Source organism: Panthera onca, chromosome D4 (assembly GCF_046562875.1).
Source record: "Panthera onca isolate mPanOnc1 chromosome D4, mPanOnc1 haplotype 2, whole genome shotgun sequence".
In the NCBI taxonomy this organism is placed as follows: domain Eukaryota; kingdom Metazoa; phylum Chordata; class Mammalia; order Carnivora; family Felidae; genus Panthera; species Panthera onca.
In genome coordinates this window covers 44,338,324-44,362,063 of record NC_138351.1, presented here as the reverse complement: position 1 = coordinate 44,362,063, position 23,740 = coordinate 44,338,324, and the positions used below count along the sequence as shown (strand labels likewise).

The window sequence follows — 23,740 nt, the reverse complement described above, 5'->3', positions numbered from 1 at the left end:
TTTAATTCTGGGTCTCTATTTTGTTCTATTGATCGATGTCTGTTTTTATGCCAATACCGTATGGTTTTGATTACTATAGCTTTTTAATATAGTTTGAAATTAGGGAGCATGAGGTCTCCAGCTTTGTTCTTTCTCAAGATTTCTTGGCTATATATTTTTTGTTTCATACAAATTTTAGGATTGTTCAATTTTTGTGAAAAATGACATTGGAATTTTGATTGGGATTGTATTTAATCTGTATATTGCTTTGGGCAATATGGATGTTTTATCAATATTGATTCTTCCAATCCATGAGCACAGGCTGTATTTCCATTTGTGTCTTCAATTTCCTTCATAAATGTCTCCTAGTTTTCAATATATAATTCTTGCATCACCTCCTTGGTTAAATTTAGTCCTAGGTATATTTTTCATTTTGATGCAATTGTATGTGGGATTGTTTTCTTCATTTCTCTTTCTGATAGTTTGGTGCTAGTTTTTGCATATTGATTTTGTATCCTGCAACTTACTGAACTTGTTTATTGTAACAGTTTCTTTTTATAGAGTCTTTAGGGCTTTCTATTCATAATAATAGCATGTCATCTGCAAAACATGACAGTTTTATTTCCTTTTAATTTGGACACTTTTATTATCTACTTGTTCTAGCTAGGACTTCTGACACTATGTTAAATAAAGATGGGGAGAGTGGGAATCCTTCTCCTGTTTCTGATCTTAGAAGAAAGGCTTTCAGCTTTTTACCATTGAGTATGATGTTAGCTGTGGACTTGTCATCTATGGCCTTTACTATGCTGAGGTACATTCCCTCTATACCCACTTTTAAGAGTTTTTATCATGATTGGATACTGAATTTTGTCAGATGCTTTTTCTACATCTATTGAGGTATGATTTTTATCCTTCATTTTGTTAATGTGGTGTATCACACTGATCATTTTGTGGATGTTGAATCATCTTTGCAGCCCTTGGGTAAATTCCATTTGCTCATGGTGTATGATTCTTTTAATATATTATTGAATCTGGCTAGTGAAAATCTTGTTGAGAGTTTTTGCATCTATGTGCAGCAGGGATATTGGCCTGTAATTACCGTGTGCTTAGCTTATTTCAGTTAACGTTTTCAAGGTTCATTTATATTGTAGCATGTATAGAATTTCATTCCTTTGGAAGGCTGAATAATATTCCATTGCAAGTACTCACTACATTTTGTTTATCCATCCATCCATCAATGGACATGTCAGTTGTGTGCACCTTTTGACCACTGTGATGCTACTATGAACATTAGTCCACAAGTGGAATTGTTGGATCATATGGTAATTCTATGTCCAATACTTTGAGAAACTGCCATACTGTTTTCCATAGTAGCTGTGCCATTTTACATTCCCATCAACAGTGCACAAGGGTTCCAATTTCTCCACCAACATGTGTTAATTTTATTTAAAAAAATAATCGCTATCCTAGTGGATGTGACATGGTATCTCATTGTGGTTTTAATTTGCATTTCCCTAATTGTTAGTGATGTCAAACATCTTTTCCTGTGTGTACTGTCCATTTGTATATCTTTGGAGAAATGTCTAGTCTAGGCTTTCTGTTGTGTTGTTGAGTTGTAGTTCTCTGTATTTTGGATATTAATCCTTTATCAGATATATGATTTGCAAATAATTTCTTCCAATCTGGGGGTTGCCTTTTCACTGTTGGTAGTGTCCTTTGATGAAGAAAAGCTTTTATGTAATTTTTCATTTAACTGTACTTTTAGTGTCCTAGTGAAAAAATGATTGCCAATCCAATATTATGAAGCTTCTTCCCTATATTTTCTTCTAAGAGCTTATTTCAGTCATTTTCAGTTAATTTTTGTATATGGTTAAAATAAGGATCCAGCTTCATTCTCTGCATATGGTTATCCAGCTACCCAGCACCATTTATTGAAAAGACTGTTCTTTCCTCATTGAATGATCTTGGCACACTTAATCTGATTATATATACAAAAGTTTATTTCTGGGTTCTCTATCCTATTGCATTGGTCTATGTGCGAGAACTACCATTGTTTTGATTACTGTAGCTTTGTAGTAAGTTTTGATACCAGGAAGTGTAAAGTCTCCAACTTTGTTCTTTAAGATTTTTTTTAGCTATTCAAGAGCTTTTGACATTCCATTTGAATTTTAGAATGGATTTTCTTATTTCTGCAAAGAAGCCATCGGGATTTTGAATCTCTAGATCAATTTGAGCAGTACTGCCATCTTAATAAGTTTTCTGTCTTCTTTAATTTCTTTTAGTAATGTTTTGTAGTTTTCAGTGTACATGTTTTTCACCTCCTTGGTTAAATTTGTAAGTGTTTTTGTAAGTGGAATAACTTTCTTAATTTCCTTTTCAGATTGTTCATAATTCATTTATAGATATGAACTGATTTCTATTGGTTTTATATCTTGCAACATATTCTCTAAGAGACATATTCTGGTGTTATTGGGATTTTTAGGATTTTTACATATGAGATCATGTCATCTATAAGCCAGAGGTTATTTGACTTCTTCCTTTCCAACTTGGGTGGCTTTTCTTTCTTTTCCTTGCCTAGTTGCTCTGAACTTCCAATACTATGTTGAATGGGAGTGGTGAGCATTGCATTCTCATCTTGTTCCTCACTTTAGGAGAAAAGTTATAACTGTGGTGTTTTTTTTTTTTTTAGCTGTGGACTTTTCATATATGGTCTTTTTTTATTTTGAGTTAGTTTCTATTACTAGTTTGTTGAGTTTTTATCACAAAAGGATTTTGAGTTTCTTCAAATGCTTTTTCTTCAACAATTGAGATGTGTTTTTTCCTTTAATTCGGTGAATGTGATATATTATAGTGGTTAATTATCATATGTTGAACATTCCTTACATTACAAGAATAAGTCCTACCTGAAGGCGTGTAATTCTTTTAATAGGCTGCTAAATTTCATTTGCTAGTATTTTGTTGAGGATTTTCCAGTAATGGAGGGAATGAGGTATGGAGGAAGCCAGAAGACATACCAAAAACAGTGGCAAAAGTTAGTCCTTCCTTCTCAGGGATTACCTTATTTTTATTTTTTAAATTTTATTTTAGAGAGTGCAAGCAGGGAAGGGGCAGAGAGAGAAAAATCTCAAGCAGTCTGCATGCTGTCAGCAAGGAGTCCAATGCAAGGCTTGACCTCACAAACTGAGATCATGATCTGAGCTAAAATCAAGAGTCAGTTGCTCAACTTACTGAGCTACTCGCCCTATCAGAGCTTGAGCTTATTTAAATGGAAAAAAGCTCCCCAGTCAAAAGTCACAGATATTTGCCTGATAGGTTTAAAAAATAATCAAATTCTAAGCTATCTACAAGAGACTTTGAATGTAAAAGATGGATGGAAAAAGATATTTCATGCAAAATGAGTAACCAAAAGAGCACTGTGATGGATATCCTAATATCAGACAAAACACATTTTAGGTCAAAACTGTTGCAAGAGACAAAGAAGGAAATTATATATTGATTAAAGGCCAAGAAGTTCTAACAACAATTAACATATATGCATAACCATCAAACCTCCAAAATGCACGAATCAAACTGAAGAGATAGATAGTTCTACAATAATGATTGGACACTTGAAATACCCCACTTTCAATAATGGATAGGACAAGTAAACAACAGATAAAAAAATTTAACAAGACTGTAGTCCAGTTGTCCTTAAGAGACCTCTATGGGACACTCTACCCAACCATAGTCGAATACACATTTTTTTTCCATGTTAGGCCACAAAAGAAGTCTTAATATATTTAAAAAAAAAGTATCTTTTCACAGCAGTGAATTTCTGCATTAATAATTAAAAGGGAGGGGTGCCTTGGTGGCTCAGTTGGTTAAGCGTCTGACTTTGGCTCAGGTAAGGATCTCACGTGTGGTGGGTTTGAGCTGCATATTGGGCTCTGTGCTGAAAGCTCAGAGCCTGCTTCAAGTTCTCTGTCTTCCTCTCTCTCTGCCTCTCCCCCACTTTCACTCTCTCAAAAATAAACAAACGTTAAAAATTAAAAAAAAAAAAAATAAACGGGATATTGGTCTTTAGTTTTCTTGTCTTCCCCTGGCTTTGGTATCAGGGCAATCCTGGCCTCATATTATGAGTTATGGAGTGTTAGTGTTCCCTCCCTTTCAATTTTTAGGAAGAATAAATGTAGGTAGAATTTACCAGTGAGGGCATCTGGTCCAGGGCTCTTCTTTGGTGTGAGGTTTTTGATTACTGATTGAATCTCTTTATTAGTTATAGGTATATGCAAATTTTTATTTCTTCATGATTTGGTCTTGGTGGGTTGTGTGTTTCTAGGAAATTCTTACATGGAGGTCATCCAATCTGTTGGTGTACAATTGTTCATAGTATTGATATAATCTTTTTTATTTATGTAAAATCAGTGTTCCCACTTTCATTTCAAATTTTAATACTTTTTTTTCTTATAAATTTGGAAGAACTGGTGGTTTCATTATTATTTACAAACTATAAATATATTTATCCACTTTTGTCTTTATTATTTCTTCTATTGGCTTTGGGTTTAGTTTGCTCTTGTTCTTTTAGTTCCCTAAAGCCTGAAGTTAGGTTGTTTACTTCAAGTCTTTCTTTAATGCAAGCATTTACAAATATAGATTTTTCTCTTAGCACTGCATTCTCTACATCTTCTATTTTCACTTGTCTCACAGTATTTTCTAATTTCCCAATATTTGTGAATTTTCCTGTTTTCCTTCTTAAGGAACATTTGAAAAAACATCTCTCCAGTCTTTGTATGCTGTCTCTGTGCCTAGGAATCAAGCCTGTGATGAAAACTTAGGATATGCTCAGGTCTTTTTGGAGCATATGTCTTGCCTAGACCTGCATGTAGCTTTCTCAATTCCTTTGTACAACTGGCTCCTTTCTAATGGGGTGAGATGTTCTAGGAAATTAACCCAAGTTCTCAGGGCCCTCGATGCTCTATTTTATGTCTTTATCTGTAATCTCTTGCCCTAGGTGTCTGCAGGTCTGTAATCCCCTTACAGCTTTCACAACTAGTGGCTGCCTTTTTCTCCTCATTTGATACCTGAGTTAAAGAAGACAGAGACCATTCCTTTAGGTAGTTCCCTGACTGGTTAGAACATTGCAGACAGGATTTTCTATGCTCCCTATGGATTGAAGGAGGGAAATGGACTGCTGATGCCTCTACACCAAGACAGTGCCATACTAGGGAATAGACGGGGAAGGGTGAGTGAAAATGCCACAAAATTTCCTACTTTTCTGAAGGTGATTTTACTTTATTTGGGTGTTGCTTGGTTGTTGTAGGCTCTTCCTCCTATAGGGTTAGTTCAGCCAATTTCTGATTGTTTTTTGATGTTTCCATGGGAGAATGGCTACCTAGTCTGTCATTTCCCTGATGTCCTTTGGCCACAACTGTAAATTACTCACTGCCTTAAGTGCCCATTGACACCCTGAAACTGCCCTTCACAGACCTGTCAGTCAAGCTCCCGTGGGTACTGGCTAATGTTTTTCTTGTTTGTTCTTTCCAATCCATTTTGATACCCCTTATCCTTTCTTCTTTCTGGAAACTTCTTTGTTATGCTCTGTGAATATACTTTCTTCTTCTATTCATTAGGTTATTCCCCCCCCCCCACCTCCTATTTCTGCAGATTAGTGTTCTTGAAAGTTCTATCCTGTGCCTTTCTTCATCTATACTACCTTTTAAGTCCCAGATCTACATTCAACTGCTTAATAAAATATCTAATTGGATATTTCACAAACATATCACCATGTTCGAAATAGTTTCTTACCTAATTCACTCTCTCTTTTCTGTATTCCTACCTAGTTGTTCAGTCCTTTTATAAACTTGAGTGTCAGCTTCCTCTTCCTCTCTCATCTATGATATTCAAGCACCACTGAAGCCACACAAATCACACTTTCACAGACTCTCTTCTCCATTTACATTGCCTTCATTTCTATCAGCACAACTAGGTTTCTCTTTCTCCAGTCTTATCACTTCCCAATTAAATACTATACTGCTGAATGTATGATCTTTTAAAAATATAACTCTGACTGTGATACTCCTAAGAAAGTTGCCTCCAAACAAGGTGGAATTTATAATAAAATCCAAACTCCTCATACAGCATACAAGACTTCTCATGATCTTGCACATGTTTTCCAGTGACATTTATATATTTCTAACTCTCACCTAATTTTCATGCAAACATTCTGGGGATGCTTTCAGTTTCATTCCTTCACATGTGCTTTTATGGAACACATTCCCCACACAAGACAGGTGCCTCATAAATGTATGTTGTATTAAAAGAAGTTGAATTATGAACATGAAGCCATATTGTTAGAGCCGAGAAAGTGGTCTTAGTACTACTTAGACTAAAATCAGCATGGTTTCCATAGACTCAAAGTAGTAGGCACATGAAGGAACAGGTATTTGCATGAAACTATTCCAAAAGGATTTTGTTCTCAGAAACAATTGCCATTTTCATTCAGAGTGGAATGTGGAATCTTGGAGGACATCCATAGTTTGAAGCACATCCCAACAATATCACCAATAGGCAAATATCAACAGGATTGTGAGATCAAACAGTACACTATAATTTGTAATGCCTCAAGGCTTGCTACTCTTTAAAGGGTAGTCCTTGGACCAATAACATTGGCATCACCTGAAAGCTTTGAGAAATTCAGCATGGATGAATAAGGATGAGTCAACATTGTGAGAAGATAGAAAATATAAGAAAGTACCAAATAGAAGTCACACACTATTCTTAACTGTGTAAAGAACACAGTAACTACACTGACAAATATACAGGAAGGGTTCAATAACAGATGAAGCAGAAGGACTAGTCACCTCAAAAATAAGCAGTAAACCTCATCCAGTGACAGAAGCAAAAAAAAAACCAAAGAAATTACTACGAAGATAGTTTAAAGAACTTACAGGACAACAGCAAATATACCAACATTTGCATTATAGGGGACCTAGAAGGGTCAGAGAGAAAAAGGAACAAAAAACTTCTTTTAAGAAATAATGGCTGAAAACCTCCCTAACCTGGGGAAGGAAACAGATCCAGGAAACCCAGAAAACTCCAAAGAAGATGAATCCAAAGAGACCCACAATATGTCAAAGGTTAAAGATAAGGAGGGTATATTAAAATCGGTGAAAAAACAAATCCCAACAATCTGTTACATACAAGGGAACCCTGTTAAGACTATCAGATTTTTTTTAGCAAAAATGTTGAATTTACTGTATCATTGTCTTCTTACCTGCAGCCTGCTGAAAGAAAAAAACTTCCAATTAAGAATACTTTACCTTGCAAAATTACTATTCAGAATCAGAGTTTTTCAGACAGGCAAAGAAGTTCACAATCACTTAACCAGCCTTAGAAGAAATGTTAAAAGAGGATATCCTATGTCTATCATATTTCAGCTAAAAAAACTCAACATCTTCAGTAGCAAAAGAAATATCACAAGACTTTGTCACATAAAAAAGTGAATATAAACAAAAATTGCTAAAGGGCCAGCTTTAAGCTAAATACAAAGGTTACTAATGAGTAAGTAGAAAACATATGAAAGTATAAACTCACTTTTCTGTTTTAAGAGTGTGTGTGAGCAGGGGGAGGAGCAGAGAGAAAGGAGAGAATCCCATACAGGCTCCATGCTGATAGCAGGGCTCGATCCCACAAACCAAGAGATCATAACCTGAGCCCAAACCAAGTGTTGGACTCTTAACTGATTTAGCCACCCAGGTGCCCCTAAAGTATAAACTCACTGGTAAAGGTAAATATATAGAAACGGTAATGATTAATACTTATAAACCTAGAATGAAGGGTAAAAGACAAAAGTAGTAAAAACAACTCTAAATGCAATAATTAGTTAAGGGATCACAAGATAAAAAGATGTAAAATGTCACATCAAAAACAAAATGGGGACAGAGTAAAAACGGAGAGCTTTAGAATGGAATCAAATTTGTTGATGTCAATTAAAATAGATTTTTTCAGGCATCACCTGAAAGCTTGTTATAGATATAAGTTATTGTAGGTACACCTCACGGTAACTACAAAGCAAAAGCCTACGGTGAATACACAAAAGATAAGGATAAAGGAATCTAAGCTTATCACTAAAGAAAGTCATCAAACCACAAAGGAAGAGAGTAAGAGAAGAAGAAAGGAACTACAAAAAAGCAGTAAGTACATAGCTATCAATAATTATATTAAGTGTAAATTAATTATAAATGCTCTAATCAAAAGACTTAGGGTGACTGGATGAAAAAATGAGGCCCATTTCTTCAGATGTAAAGACACACACTTAAAGTGAAGGGATGGAAAAGGTAATCCATATTACTGGATATCAAAATAAGGCATGGGTAGCTATACTTATTTCAGACAAAATAGACCTAAAAAAAGACTATGTAATGGCAATCTTTGTCTCTTACTAATGAAGAGGTCAATCCAACAAGAGGATAGACCATTTGTAAATACTTATGCATCCAACATAGGAGTACCTAAATATATAAAGCAAATATTGACAGATGTACAGGAAGAAATAGACACCAATGATAGTAGGGGACTTTAATACTCACACTCATGGATAGATCATCCAGACAGAAAATCAATAATGAAACATTGACCTTAAACAACATGTTATACCAAATGGACTTAGCAGATATAAATATAGAACATTCCATTCAAAAGCAACTGTATATACATTATTCTGAAGTACACTGAAACATTCTCCAGCATAGATCATATATTAGGCCAAAATAAGTTTTAATAAGGCTACAATCATATAAAGCACCTTTTCTGACCACAATGGTATGAAACTAGAAAATAGTAATAAGAAAATTCACAGATATGTGAAGATTAAACAACATGCTACTGAACAACCAATGCATCAAAGAAGAAATTAAAAGAGAATAAATATTTTGAGACAAATGGAAATACAACATACCAAAACTTAAAGGATGCAGCAAAATCAGTTCTAAGAGGAAATTTCATAGCAATGCATGCCAACCTCAAGAAACAAAACTCTCAACCTAACTTACACCTCAAAGAACAAAGAAAGCTCAAAGTTAGTAGGCAGAAGGAAATAACAATGATCAGAACAGAAATAATAGAAAAAGTTAGTGAAACTAAAAGCTGGTTCTTTGAAAAAATAAAACCGAGTCCTCTGTTTTTTGGTGACTCTAGCTAGAGGTTTGTCAAAGTCAGAAATGAAATAGGAGATTTTCCAATTGATAACACAAAAATATAAAGGATAATAGACTACTTTTATTATTTTTAAAATTTTGTTTTAGAGATAAAGAGCATGAGCAGGGGAGAAGGGTAGAAAGAGAGAGAATCCCAAGCAGGCTCCACTAGATCTGATGACCCTGGGATCATGACCTGAGTCACTGAGGTGCCCCTGCCCCATAAGACTATTATTATAGTACTCCAACAAATTGGACAACCTAGAAGAAAGAAATTTCTAAAAACCAAGACTGATTATTGATAAAAGGGAAAACTGGAACAGACTGATTACTACTAGGGACATTGAGTAATCAAAACCTCCCAACAAACAAAAGTCCAGGACCAAAAAGCTTCACTGGTGAATTCTACCAGACATTCAAAGAAGAATTAATAACAATGCTTTTGAAACTCTTCCTAAGAGTAGAAGAGAAGGGAATACTTTCAAACTCATTTTATGAGCTTAGCATTACCAACACCAGAAAAGGACACAAGAAAAGAAAATTGTAGGCCAACATCTCTGATGAACATAGATGCCAAAATCCTCAGCAATATATTAGCAAACCAAATTCAAGAATACATTGAAAAGACCATGTACCGCCAGCAACTGGGATTTACTCCAAGGGCATTAGTGTGGTTCAACATCTGAAAATCAAAGTGATACAACACATTAACAAAGGGAAGTTTAAAATAATAGGATCATCTCAATAGATGCAATGTATCTGAGAAAATTCAACATTCCGTTATGATAAAAACTCTGAACAAAGTGGGCAGAGGGGAGAAACACCTGGGTGACAGAGGCTCTTTGTCCTAGGCTTATCCATAAGGAGTCTGGCTTATGTCATCAATTCTTGTGGAGGCTACTCTTCTTGCTTACTCAGAGTCACAATGTAGCAGTGCCTCTTCCCAGGGGGCTGGCCAGATTTGCAACATGGTGAGGACCTGATATGTATCTTGTTGACAAGGTATTTAGGAGGGACATCTACTCTTGATTTGGAAGATGGTGGAGTAGGAGGATCCTGAGCTCACCTCCTCCCACAGACACATTGAGATAACAACTACACTTAGGCAGATAACTCTGAAAACAACCTGACGACTGCTTCCACAGCTAATCATAGAAGGACACATCAAAAAGGGTAGGAGAGGTGGTCATCAGGAACCAAACCCCCAGTGTGACTAACCACAAATGGGAGGGACATCACAGGCATTGAGAAGTGAGGGGGAGCAAACCCCACACTGGACAATCCTGGCCCTGGGGACCAGCACTAGGAAGATGAGTCCTCATAAAGTCTGCCTTTGAAAATCAGCAGGGATTAGCTCCAGGAGGGCAGGAGGATGATAGGAAACTGAGTCCCCACCTTTAAAGAGCCAGCATGCTAAATAACGGCCTGACACACAGCACAGAAGCAGCAGTTTGAAAAGCACCTGAAGTATATGTGAAGGAGATTAATTGACTAAACTTAGAATGTATGCTAGAGGGCAGAGATTTGCAGACTTCTCTGGGAACAAAAGTGCTTGTGGGCATTTTTATTGCTATCTTCTAAAAGGATGTTTGGGGATCCAGCTAACACTCTATTTACCTTGCTGGTACTGCATGCCACACCCTAGCACTCTTCTGTACAACCAACCCACCTGCCAAGACAGGCATCTCTCCAAAGTAGCTCCTGCCCCATTGCACCTGGCAGGCAGCCCTGGCAGGGACTGGTGCAACTCAAAAGTGACCTGGGAAGGGGGTGAATAATCCCTTTACACTGGTGTACCATAGTTTATACACAGAGAGAAAGCCCTGTCCTTTGGTGTGCCTGCAGCTGTAGTAGAGGTTAATTTCAGACAGCTAGGCTAAGTGCCAGCCCCACCCATCAGCATGGCTACAGTGCCTGTAGCTGGGCCTCTGAACAGCCTTAACCCTGCACAGTATACACACATTACGCAAAGCAGGTCATTGCAGCTGGCTGGCCTGCAGGCCAGTGTCACCCAGTAGTGTGTCCAGAGTAATCATAGCTCAGCCACAACCAGAGCATGCACGCAGCTCCCACAAAGGGAATCCTTGGAGTAACTGGTTCTGATTACATTGGGGAATAGTGCTATAGGGAAGCACAGTACCTCTTTTACAGAAAACCACTACTCTCGACCAGGAGACCTACCTAATACACAGAAATAAACAGAGTTAGACAAAACGAGACAGAGGAACAGTTCCTAAATGAAAGAACAAGACAAAACCACAGACAAAAAGCTAAATGAAACATCATAAGCAATAGGTCTGATAAGGAGTTCAAAGTAATGGTGGTATGGGATCCTAGGTGGCTCAGCTGAGCATCTGACTCAACTTCAGTTCAGGTCATGATCTCACTCACAGTCATGGGATTGAGCCCTGCATCAGGCTGTGCTGAGCATGGAGCTTGCTTGGGATACTCTCTCTCCTTCTGCCCTTGCCCCTCCCCTGCTCATGTTCTCTCTCTCTCAAAAACAAAACCCCCCCCCCCCCCAAAAAAAAACCAAACAACACAAAAGTACTGGTGGTAAAGATACTCACTAGACTTGAGAAAAGAGATTAATTTAGCAAGAATTTCAACAAAGAGACAGAAAATATAATAAAGCCCCACTCACTGAAACGAAGAATACACTAAAGTGAATCATCAGATTAGAAGATGCAGAAGAACTGTTTAGAGATCTGGAAGACAGGGTAATGGAAACAACCAAGCTGAATAGCAAAAATTAAAAAAAAATGATAATAGGTTACAGATCCCAGGAGGGGATAGACAGAAAACTTCCTAGACATCCAGATCTAGGAAGCAGAGAGATCCCTAAACAAGATGAACCTAAGGAGGTTCACACCAAGACATGCAATAATTAAAATGGCAAAGATTAAGGATAGAGAATCTTATAAGCACCAAGAAAAAAGCAAACTGTTACATACAAGGGAAATCTCATGAGGCTATCAGCTGATTTTTTAGTAGAAATTTTGCAGGCCTAAAGAAAGTGGCATGATATATTCAAAGTGCTGAAAGGAAAAAGTCCACCACAAAGAATACTTGGCAAGGTTATTCAGAATTGAATGAGAGAGTTTTTCCAGACAAATTTTAAAAGAGTTCATCACCACTAAACCAGCCTTAGAAGAAATATTAAAGGGAATTTTTTAAGTGGGAAGAAGAGGCCATGCTAGGAAAAAACTTCACTGGTGAAAGTGACCATATAGTAAAGGTAGTAGATTACTTACAAAGCCAGTGAAGGGTTAAAACACAAAAGTAGTAAAAATCAGTTATATCTACTAAAGTTAGTTAAGAGATGCACAAAATAAAAAGATGTAAAATATGACATCATATACATAAAACAGGGAGGGGGAGAAAAAATTTAGTGGTTTTAGGATGTGTTTGAACATAAGTGTCCGTCAAATTAGTCTAGACTGCTATACACCTAGGATGTTATATATGTATTCAATAATAACTACAAAATAAAAACCTCTAATGTATACACAAAAAATAAGGAGAAAGGAATCCAAGCATAATACTGAAGAAAGCCATCAAACTATAGGGAAAGAGAGCAGCAGAAGATGAAAAGAACAAAAAGAACAAAACAAAACAGCAATAAGTATATACCTATCAGTAACTAAATATAAAGGGACTGAATGCTCCAATCAAAAGACATAATGCAATTGAATGGATTTTAAAAAAGGAACAATCTATATGCTGCCTACAAGAAACTCACTTCAGACCAAAAAATATATGGACTGAAAGTGAAGGAATGGAAAAAGATCATCCATGCAAATGGAAACAAAACAAAACCAAACCACAAAAACCTAGTGTAACAGTACTTATATCAGACAAGATAGACTTTAAAACAGAGTGTAGCAAGAGACAAAGAAGGGTATAACATAATGATAAAGGGATCAGTTTGAGAAGAGGATATGACCATGGTAAATATCTACGTACCCAACATAGGAGCACCTCAATGTATAAAGCAAATATTAACAGACATTAAGGGAGAAATGGACAGTAATACAATAACATTAGGGGACTTTAACACCCCACTTACATCAATGGATAGATCATCCAGACTGAAAATCAACAAGGAAACAATGGCTTTGAATTACATTAGACCAGATGGATCTAACAGACATACAGAACATTCCATTCAAAAACAGAATAACATATACTTTTTAAGTGCACATGGAACATTATCTAGGATAGATCATGCTAAGCCACAAAACAACTCCCAATAAATTTTATAAGACTGAAATCAAATCATGCATCTTTTCCAGCCACAATGGTATGAAACTAGAAACCAATTACAATAAAAAAATGGAAAAAACACAAATACAAGAAGGCTAACCAATATGTTACTAAACACTAAATAGGTCAATGAATATAAAGAGGAAAATCAAACAATACACAAAGGTGAATGGAAATGGAAACTGTCCAAAATCTTTAAAACACAGTAAATGCAGTTCTAAGAGGGAAGTTGATAGCAATGTAGGCCTGTTATAAGAAATAAGAAAAGTCTTAATCTAACCTTATGCCTAAAGAAACAGGGCTTTGTTATTTTTCTAAAGCTAGTACAAGTATAGCTATAATAAAGATTAAAATAGAAATAAGTGGAGACTAAAAAAAAAAATAGAAAAGATCAAGAAAACCAAGAGCTGGCTTTTTTGAAAAGATAAAATTGATAAATCTCTACTTACTCATCAATAAAAGGATTCAAAATTAGAAACAAAAAAGAAATAACAACCAACATCACAGAAATATAAAGAATTATAAAGAGAATAATATGAAAAATTAGATGCCAACAAATTGGATAACTAGAAGAAATGGGTAAATTCCCCAAAACATAGTTTTCCAAAACTTAATCAGGAAGAAATAGAAAATTTGAACAGACCAATTACTAGTAATGAAATTGAATTTGGTAATCAGAAACTCCCAACAGAAAAAAGTCCAGGACCAGAGGTCTTCACAGGCAAATTCTACCAAACTTTTTAAGAAGAGTTAATACCTGGTCTTCTCAAACTACTCCAAAAAATAGAAGAGGAAGGAAAGTTTTCATATTCCATTAGGCCAGCATTACTCTGATACTGAAACCAGACAAAAGACATTACAAAAAAAGACAACTATAGGCCAACATTCCTGGGGATCATAGATGCAAAAATCCTCAAAAATATTAGCAAACCAAATTTAAAACTATATTAAAAAGGATCACTCACTACAATCAAGTGGGATTCATTCCAGAGATGCAAAGGGAGTTCAGTATTTCCAAGCACCGATATATCACATTAAAAAGAGGAAGAATACAAACCATACAATAATCTCAATAGATGCGGGAAAAACATTTTGCAAAATACAACATCCATTCATGATAAAAATGCTGAACAAAGTGGGTTTACAAGGAATACTTTAACATAATAAAGACAATATAAGAAAAACCCACGCTTAATATCATACTCCATGGTAAAAAACTGAAAGGTTTCCCTCTAAGATCAAAAACAAGTCAGAGATGTCCAATCCTACCACTTTTATTCAACCTAGTACTGGAAATCCTAGCTGCGGCAGAAAATAAAAAGAAATAATAGGAATAAAAATTGGTGAAGAAATACAACTGTCACTATTCACAGATGACATATAGTACTATACATAGAAAACCCTAAAGACTCCACCAAAAAACTCTTAGAATAAATAAATTCATTAAAGTTGCAGGATACAAAATTAATACACAGAAATTGGTTGCATTTCTATACGCTGATAACAAAGTAGCAGAAATATTAAGAAAACAATTTCATCAAAAAATATGTAAGAATAAATTTAACCAAGGAAGTGAAAGACCTCTACTCTGAAACTGACATTGAAGAAAGAAATTGAAGATGACATGAACAAATGGAAAGGTATACCATGCTCATAGATTTAAAGAATATTGTTAAAATATTCATACCACCCAAAGCAATCTACAGATTAAATATAATCCCTACCCAAATATCAATAGTATTTTTCACAGAATTAGAATATTCCTAAAATTTGTATGGAACCACAAAAGACCTTGAATATACAAAGCAATCTTGAGAGATAAGAGCAAAGCTGGAGGTATCACAATCCCTGATTTCAAGATATGCTACAGAGCCGTAACAATCAAAAACCAGTATAGTACTGGCACAAAAATAGACATGAGGTTAATGGAACAGGATAGAGAGGATAGGAATAAACCCACACTTACACGGTCAATTTACAACAAAGAATGCAAGCATGTACGATGGGGGAAAATATGGTCTTTTCAATAAATGGTGCTGGAAAAACTGGACTGCTACTTGCAAAAGCGTGAAACTGGGCCACTTTTTATACCATACACAAAAATAACCTCAAAATGGCTTAAAGACATAAATTTGAGACCTCAAACTGTAAAACTCCTTAAAGAAAATGTAGGCAGTAATCTCTTGGGCATCAGCCTTAGGAATATATTTATGAATACGTATCCTTAGTCAAGGGAAAGGAAAGCAAAAATAAACTATTGAGATTATACCAAACAAAAGCTTTTGCACAGCTAAGAAAGCCATCAACAAAACAAAAAGGCAACCTAGTGAATGGGAGAAGTTATTTGTAAATAACATATCCAATAAGGGTTTAATATCCAACATATATAAAGAACTTATGCAATTCAACACATACACACAAAATCCAATGAAAAAATGGGCAGAGAACCTGAATAGACATTTTGCCAAAGAATAAATACAGATGCCCCAAAGACACACAAAAAGATGCTCAACATCATTAATCAGGTAAATGCAAATCAAATCAAAACAATGAGATATCACCTCACACCTGTCAGAATAGCTAGTATGAAAAAGACAAGAAATAACAAGTTTTGGCAAAGAAGTGGAGAAAGGGAGCCCTTGTGCACTGCTGCTGAGAATGTAAACTGGTGTAACTATTGCAGAAAACAGTATAGGAGAACATCAAAAAATTAAAAACAAATGCCATGTAATCCAGTAATTCCACTCTTGGGTATTTACCCGAAGAACATGAAAACTCTAATTCAAAAAGAAGTATGCGCCTCTATATTTGTTGTAGAATTATTTACAGTAGCTAAGATATGGAATCAACCCAAGTGTCCACTGATAGATGAATGACAGATAGATAGATAGACAGACAGACAGATAATGGGTTATTACTCAGCCATAAAAAAACAGTGAAATCTTGCCATTTGCAACAACATGGACAGACATAGAAGATATTATGCTAGGTGAAATAAGTGAGGTAGAGAAAGATAGATGCTATTTGATTCCACTTACATGTGGAATCTAGAAAACAAATACAGAGACACTTAAATACAAACTGTTGGTTGCCAGAGGGGAGGTGAGTGAGGTGATGGGTGACATAGGTGAAGGGCATTAAGAAGTACAAACTTTCGGTTATAAAATACATAAATCATAGAGATGAAAAGTACATCACAAAGGAATATAGTCAGCAATATTGTAATAATGTATGGTGACAGCTGGTGACTGCATTTATTGTGCTGAGCACTGAGTAATGTATAGAATTGTGGGATCACTATGTTCTACACCTGAAGCTAAATGACATTGCATGTCATCTATACTTCAGTAATAAAAAATAAAATAGAAAAAAAGTAGGTACAGAGGGTATGTATCTCAGCATAATAAAGGCCCTATATGACAAGCCCATAGGAAACATCATTCTCAATGGTGAAAAGCTGAAAGCCTTTCCTCCAAGATCAGAAACAAGACAAAAATGCCCACTTTTGCCACTTTTATTCAATGTAGTATAGGAATTCCTAGTCACAGCAATTAGCCAAGAGAAAGAAATAAAAGGCATCCAAGTTGGAAAGAAGTAAAACTGTTAATATTTGAAGATGACATTTTATATAGAAAATCCTAAAGAGCATCAAAAACCTGTTAGAATAATAAACCAATTCAGTAAAGTTGTAGGATATAAAATCAGTACAAAAGGTCTGTTGTATTTCTAGACTAATAATAAACTGAGAAATTAAAATCATCCCATTTACAATTGCATCAAAAAGAAAATATCTAGGAATAAATTTACCCAAGGTGTTAAAGACCTGTAAACTGAAAACTGTAAGACATTAATGAAAGAAATTGAAAAAGACAGAAGTAGAAAGATATTCTGTGTTTGTGGATTGGATGAATCAATATGGTTAAAATGTTCATACTACTCAAAGCCATCTCCAGATTAAATGCAATCCTCGTCAAAATTCCAACGGCATTTTTCACAGAAAAAAAAAAAAAAAAAAACCAGTCTTAAAATTTGTATGTAACCACAAAAGACCCCAAATAGCCAAAGCAATCTTGAGAGAGAACACAAGCTGGAGGCATCATGCTCCCTATTTTCAAACTACTATAAAGCTATAGTAATCAAAACAATATAGTTTGGCATGAAACCAGACACATAGGTCAGTGGAACAGAACAGAGAGCTCAGAATTAGATCCATGCATATATGCTCAGTTAATTTATGTCAAAGGAACCAAGAATATACAATGGAGAAAGGACAGTCTCTTCAATAAATGGTGCTGAGAAAACTGGATAGCCAAGTGGAAAACAGTGAAATTGGACTACTCTTGCACCATACACAGAATTTCACTACAAGTGGATTAAAGACTTGTACCTAAGTCCTGAAATTATAAAACTCCTAGGAGAAAACATAGGCAATAAGCTCTTTGACATCATTCTTGGGAAAAAAATAAATAATAAATAAACGTTTTAAAAGTTTATTTCGGGAAAGAGCCAGCAAGCAAGTGGGTAGGGGCAGAGAGAGGGAGAGACAGAGACTCCCAGGCAGGCTGTGTACTGTCAGCGCAGAGTCTGATGCGGGGCTCAAACTCCTGAACCATGAGATCATGACCTGAGCTGAAGTCAGAGGCTTAACTGACTAAGCCTCCCAGGAGCCCCGGCAATTATATTTTGAATCTGACATGAAAAGCAAAGGCAACATAAGCAGAAGTAAATAAGTGGGACTACATTAGCAAAGAAAACCATTAAGAAAATGAAAAGGCAACCTACTGAGTGGGAGAAGATATCATTTATCTGATAAGGGGTTAGTATCCAAAATACATAAAGCACTTTTACAACTCAATAGCAGAAAATCAAACAATCCAATTTAAAAAAGGCAGAGGATCTGAATAGACGTTTTCCACAAGAAGACATACAGATGGCCAACAGGAACATGAAAATGTGCTCAAGATCACCAGGCATCAGTGAATTGCAAATCAAAACCACGATGAGATATGACCTCATACCTGTTAGAATAGCTAATATCAAAAAGGCAAGAAATAACAAGGGTTGGTGAGGATGTGGAGAAAAAGGAACCACTGTGCACTGCTGGTGAGAATGTAAATTGGTGCAACTACCATGAACACCAGTATGTACGTTCCTCAAAAATTAAAAATAGAACTACCATGTCAACCAGCAATTCTATGTCTAGGTATTTATTAAAAAATGAAAACACTAACTTGGAAGGGTATATGCACCCCCATGTTCATTGAAGCATTATTTATAATAGCCAAGATACGGAAACAACGTAAGTGTCCATCAGTGGATGAACGGATAAAGAAAATATGGTGTACACACACACACACACACACACACAGAGAGAGAGAGAGAGAGAGAGAGAGAGAGAGAGAGAGGAATATTATTTATCCAAAAAAAGAATGACATCTTGCCATTAGTGATGACATGTAAAGGCCTTGAGGGCATAAGTCAATTAAGGCAGACAGACAAAGACAAATACTGTGTGGTTTCATATGTGGAATCTAAACAACAAAACCTCCCCCAGCCATAAGACGTACAGAAAATAGACTGTTGATTGCCAGAGGTGGGGATAGGTGAAGTATGTGAAGGCCGTCAAAAGGTACAGCCTTCCAGTTATAAATATGGCATGCAGATGTAAGGTACAGCATAGTGACTATAGTTAATGCTTCTGTATTGCATATTTGAAAGTTGCTAAGAGTTGATCTTAAAGTCTCCATCACAAGAATTTTTTTTTTCTAATTAGGTATGGTGACAGTTGTTAGACTTATTGTGGGGATTATTTTGCAATGTATACAAATATCAAATCATGTTGTACACCTGAAAATATAATGACATGCATCAATTATACCTCAGTAAAAAAATTCTTTATCTAAAGCTCTACTTCCAGACCTGTCATATCAGAATTTGCATTTTTAACAAGATCCACATTAAGAATAAATCCAGATTAAAGATTTAATGATTCACATTAAAGCTTGAGATCTACTTGCCTACAAGGTTTTAGAAGAAGGGGATGAGAGTGTTTGAGGGAAAGGAAGGGGGAAGGACCTTTTTTCCTCTCTTTTAGAAAAAGTAATCACTGAGAATGATCAACGTGCACAATGTATGTCCTCTTCAGTGACCTCAGTGATACAATGCAAAACATCTCCCCCGTGTGTAGCCAGATCTGTTCCCAATTGTAATTTCACAAACTGCCAGTGAGCCTGGAGGGCCTAGAGGCAGTAAGCCTTGGGCTGAATGAAAGCTAGCAGAAGTGGGCTTTTCCAGGTAAGAGAAAGATGATATCCCCCAGGCATCAGAGCAAAAGGGAGCTCATGCCTCTTTAATTATGAAGCACATACATTAGGTCACTAGAAATAAGGGAGGGCTGGTAAAGGTGCCAAAAAGGAGACTCAGGCCGAGTGTGTTGACTGGCCAGTGCTGAGATTATCCCAGGACTCACCTGGGACAGGAATGGCTTATGCAAGTGCATGGCCAGATTTCCTCTAAATAACATTTGATCTTCGTTAGAGATGGCTACAGCATATATTAACTTCATGGGAAATTCCAAGTGATTGTTTTCCAAAGAACACACCTCCGGGTGGGGATGGAGGAACATGAAGGCAGTAATGTGCAGAGAGCCAGTTCCAACAAGTTTCAAGTTGCTAGCTGCCCAAGATGTTCAGGTACATTAGTTCACACAGTTACACAAAGAATTAAGAGCCTTGTGGTGGTTTTGGGGTGTTCTAGCACGCCATGCTTAATGACATGTTTCAGATACCAACCAGTCACAAACTATGCCTGACCAATCAGAGTGGTTATCCTGTCAATAGTGTCAGCCTCTGACAAACAATACTTGTTACCACATAGTTAGTGGGGTGGGTACTAGCTGATTATCAGCCTCAGCAGGCAGCTTTTAGATGCTAAGTAAGTCCTCAGGAGGTTTTGAACACACACTTTGAAAGGAACAGAACATATGCAATTATGTTATTTCCCCCAAGCACACCACACTCGATTGTTTTGGCCCCCCCGCCAACAACATTCTAAAACAGAGAAGGGGTCAGAGGAGTAGGAAAACTACTTTGGCTAAATAGAGACCCTATGCACCTGCACTGGGGAAAGCCCAGGCCTCTAATTATAGTGGGAATTTCTGACTGATGCTCAGTCCTACCTGACCCAGAAATGATGCGAGAACAATGGCAAAGTGACTATCAGTGCCTCCAGGGTGGCTTCCATCACGGCATAGTGTCTGTCATTGCTCAGGTTTGTTCTTCCCCACCAAGAATCTTCAGTACGTGTTAATTTTTAACATAAAATTTCCTCTCCAAATGGAGAGAGTCCTGTGGTTCCTTCCTCTATCTAGAAGAGGACCCATCCCTCCTGGGGTCCAATAAGCCTGCATTGTTGCAGTGTGTTAAGCTAACCTGGGACTTTCTTGGCTATCCTCTGGCTGAGAATTGAGAAGGGAGTTGGTGGTTCCAAAGTGATCCAGCCTAGGCTTCAACTCTTCTTGGCTTGGAATAGGGGTTCTCTACTATGGCTGCACCCCAGAATCTCCTGCATAGTTTCTAAAACTTGCCCATGCTCAGATCCTGCCTCTGAACAACTGACTTAGAATATCAGGGAGGTGCAGCCTGGACATTGGTCTTTTAAAGAAGTTTCTCAAGTGATTCTGTGTATCCCAGTTGAGAACCCCTGGCCCAGAATAAGACTGCAGTCCCCACATGGATCTCATCAGAGTTTTAAATCATCAGCCTTAGCACAGATAGTGCGGAGAGGTGGCCTTACAGAAAATGAGTCTGAAGAAAGGGGTGCTGAGGGTTCGCTGATGGCCTGAGAAAGGGAAGACCTCAGTGGGGGAGGGAAATCAATAGGAAAACTGTAATGGCTGTGGGAGGTGTGTTTGACAAGAATGAGCAGAAACTCTAAGCTTTAGGATGGATACTGGGCAGGTGAGTTGATTGACAGATGCGATGTGAAAGCTCTGACATCACAGAGAATGTGGCAGTCGTTGCATTTTATTTCCTACTTTGGCAGCGTCCATGCTTTTAGATTTATCTGTCAAATAAAATCCTCTCACCTGGCCCCAGCTGGAGAAGGCCCACTCCACGCAGAGCTGTTGGTTACAGGCCTGGGTGTCTACTGGCCGTTTGGCAAGCTGGGTACACATGTCATTGGACACAGGAGTGGAGATTCCAGAGGCTTTCAGCTTCTGGCAGGTCACCCGGCGGGTCTGGACACCTCCCCCACAGCTCCGCGTACAGGCAGACCAGGAGGTCACCATCCACCTGGGGAGAGGGAGAAGAATCAGGGCAGCTGCAGAGGGTCAGGCCTTGGACAGAGGAATGATGCCATATGTTCTCAGAAAAAGAGCCTGTACATCCCTCTGTTCTCATCACACAGCTACCAATACTTTTCCAAGGTATACATGGAAGTCTGAAAACGGTCCCCCAAAAGAATCTACATCAAATCCCGTAAATGTTACCATATTTGGACAAAGGGTCTTTAAAGGTATAATTAAGGACTTTGAGATGAGATTATCCTACATTTACTGTCATCACAAATGTCCTTATAAGAGAAAGACAGAAATTAGAGAAGAGGAGGAGACCGTGTGACCACAGAGGCAGAGGCCGGAGTGATGTGGCCACAAGTCACAGGATGCCCGGAGCCACCAGAAGTTGCAAGGCTCGAGGAAGCTGCAAGGAGTGCACCCCTGCTGACATCTTGATTTTGGACTTCTGGCCTTCAAAAGTATGAGAGAATAAACGTCATTTCTTTTAAGCCACCGTGTTTGTGTTAATTTGTAATGGTAGCCACAGGAAACAAATAATCTTTGGAAATTGACTACAAAGCATCTTGAAAGAGTAGTCTGAAGATCAGTGGTCTCAGCCTGACCCTGGTCCCAAAAGCTGTGAGCCTGCAGGTAGAACTCTCTGAGCAGACAGTCCTTTAGGTAGTTACACTGCACTGGAGTTCTGGTACTTCCTAAAGCCATCCAAGTATGTGACAGAAGAGGGCCAGTTTCCTAGGGAAGTCAGACCCAAACTGTGCCACTTCCTGACCCAGGCAGTAATCTGGCTCTCACTGAAGTCGACACTTTATCTGCTGGTACTCACTGTATTTTCTCCCCTGCCTTAACCCACATGCCACTGGACTTTGTTTAATCCCCGAGAAACATGCAAAGTTCATTCTAGCTTTCTGGAGCAGTCTCCCACCTCTCCCCTCCGTGGGTCACAGTCTATAGGTCTTACACCTCTTCGAGGGCTGCACGTGGCAAATGTAGTTCCTCTCAGAATGTTCTCTTCCAACTACAATTGGGATCCTTAGAGGTGAGACTGACTGAGACTGTGCAAATGGCCTTTCTCATCAAGCCAAGCTGTAATCCAGTAAACACTCTGAAATCCTCGGTCCATATATAAACCTGTAGGGGCTCTCTGTGCATGTTTGCACTGTTAGTTCTCAAAGAGAAGGGGAAGGGGGCACAGTTTGGGGGAAAATAGCGAGAAAAGACTTGGTGCTTTCCAGCCATTTTATTCAATCTAAGGAATAACCAATCAAATACCCACCCACCCACCCACCCACCAAAACATTCTTTGGTTTTATTGCCCGAGGAAAAGTTTATCTAAATGAAATGGCTGACTAGCTACCTGGGTCAAAGCAGGACCTCCCAGCCCTATTCAAAGACAACCAGGGCGATACTTGTTTGTGTTCAAAGAAGGCTACTGAAGTGCCCTGGCAGGGAAACTAGTCAAAGGTAAGCCTGTGGCCACTTCCTACCCCAGTGGCGCCACATCTGGCTCTCAGGAGAGGCAAGTAGCAGAGACAGGGAGCACATTCCTCTTGAATCTGGATCTGTGACTTATTTAGTTTGGTGGAACTTCCCTGCTCCATTTGCCCTGGAGAGAGATGACTGAATGCAGATTTCCAACCCACAGGAGCAGAGCCACTTAGGAAGCAGGCACGAGGTGTTTTAAAGCTCCTGGGGGCACTGAAACCCAAGCAGACGTGGCCATTATTTCATTTGCAGAAGTAAATGAGGTTGATTGATTCTGACCATCACCACAGCAAATCAAAAAGTCCTTGGCATGTCCAAGACTTCGTCTTCATTTCAAATAGCTTGGCGAGGGCAGTCTTCCAGCCTCTTACATCCCCGGTGAATGTCAGGCCTGCATTTCAATCAACTTTTATTTCCAAATATACATTTCAGCAATTTTTCAGGAGCTGGGATGGGGGGTTTGAGAAAGGAGAGGGACGGCTATGTTACAGTTCAGGAAGGGTATAAAAGGACATTAATCATTCCCATGGAAACCTTCCCG

At 37.8% G+C, this 23,740-nt stretch overlaps 1 protein-coding gene and 1 long non-coding RNA gene across 5 annotated transcripts in view; one reads left to right on the top strand and one right to left on the bottom strand.

Annotated features, from left to right (window-relative positions):
• Positions 1-22,938, top strand: part of LOC144614176 (uncharacterized) — a 33,862-nt gene extending 10,924 nt beyond the window's left edge. The window contains exon 3 of the long non-coding RNA XR_013551760.1: positions 22,001-22,938. This is a non-coding gene — a long non-coding RNA (uncharacterized LOC144614176). The remainder of the gene's footprint in view (positions 1-22,000) is intronic.
• The window catches only part of ADAMTSL1 (ADAMTS like 1), an 881,240-nt gene that overhangs the window by 7,537 nt on the left and 849,963 nt on the right, over positions 1-23,740 (bottom strand). For all 4 annotated transcript variants that reach the window (XM_078436763.2, XM_078436761.2, XM_078436762.2 and 1 more), the window contains one exon: positions 21,505-21,712. In XM_078436763.2, the coding sequence (XP_078292889.2) occupies positions 21,505-21,712 (208 nt within the window). The remainder of the gene's footprint in view (positions 1-21,504; positions 21,713-23,740) is intronic.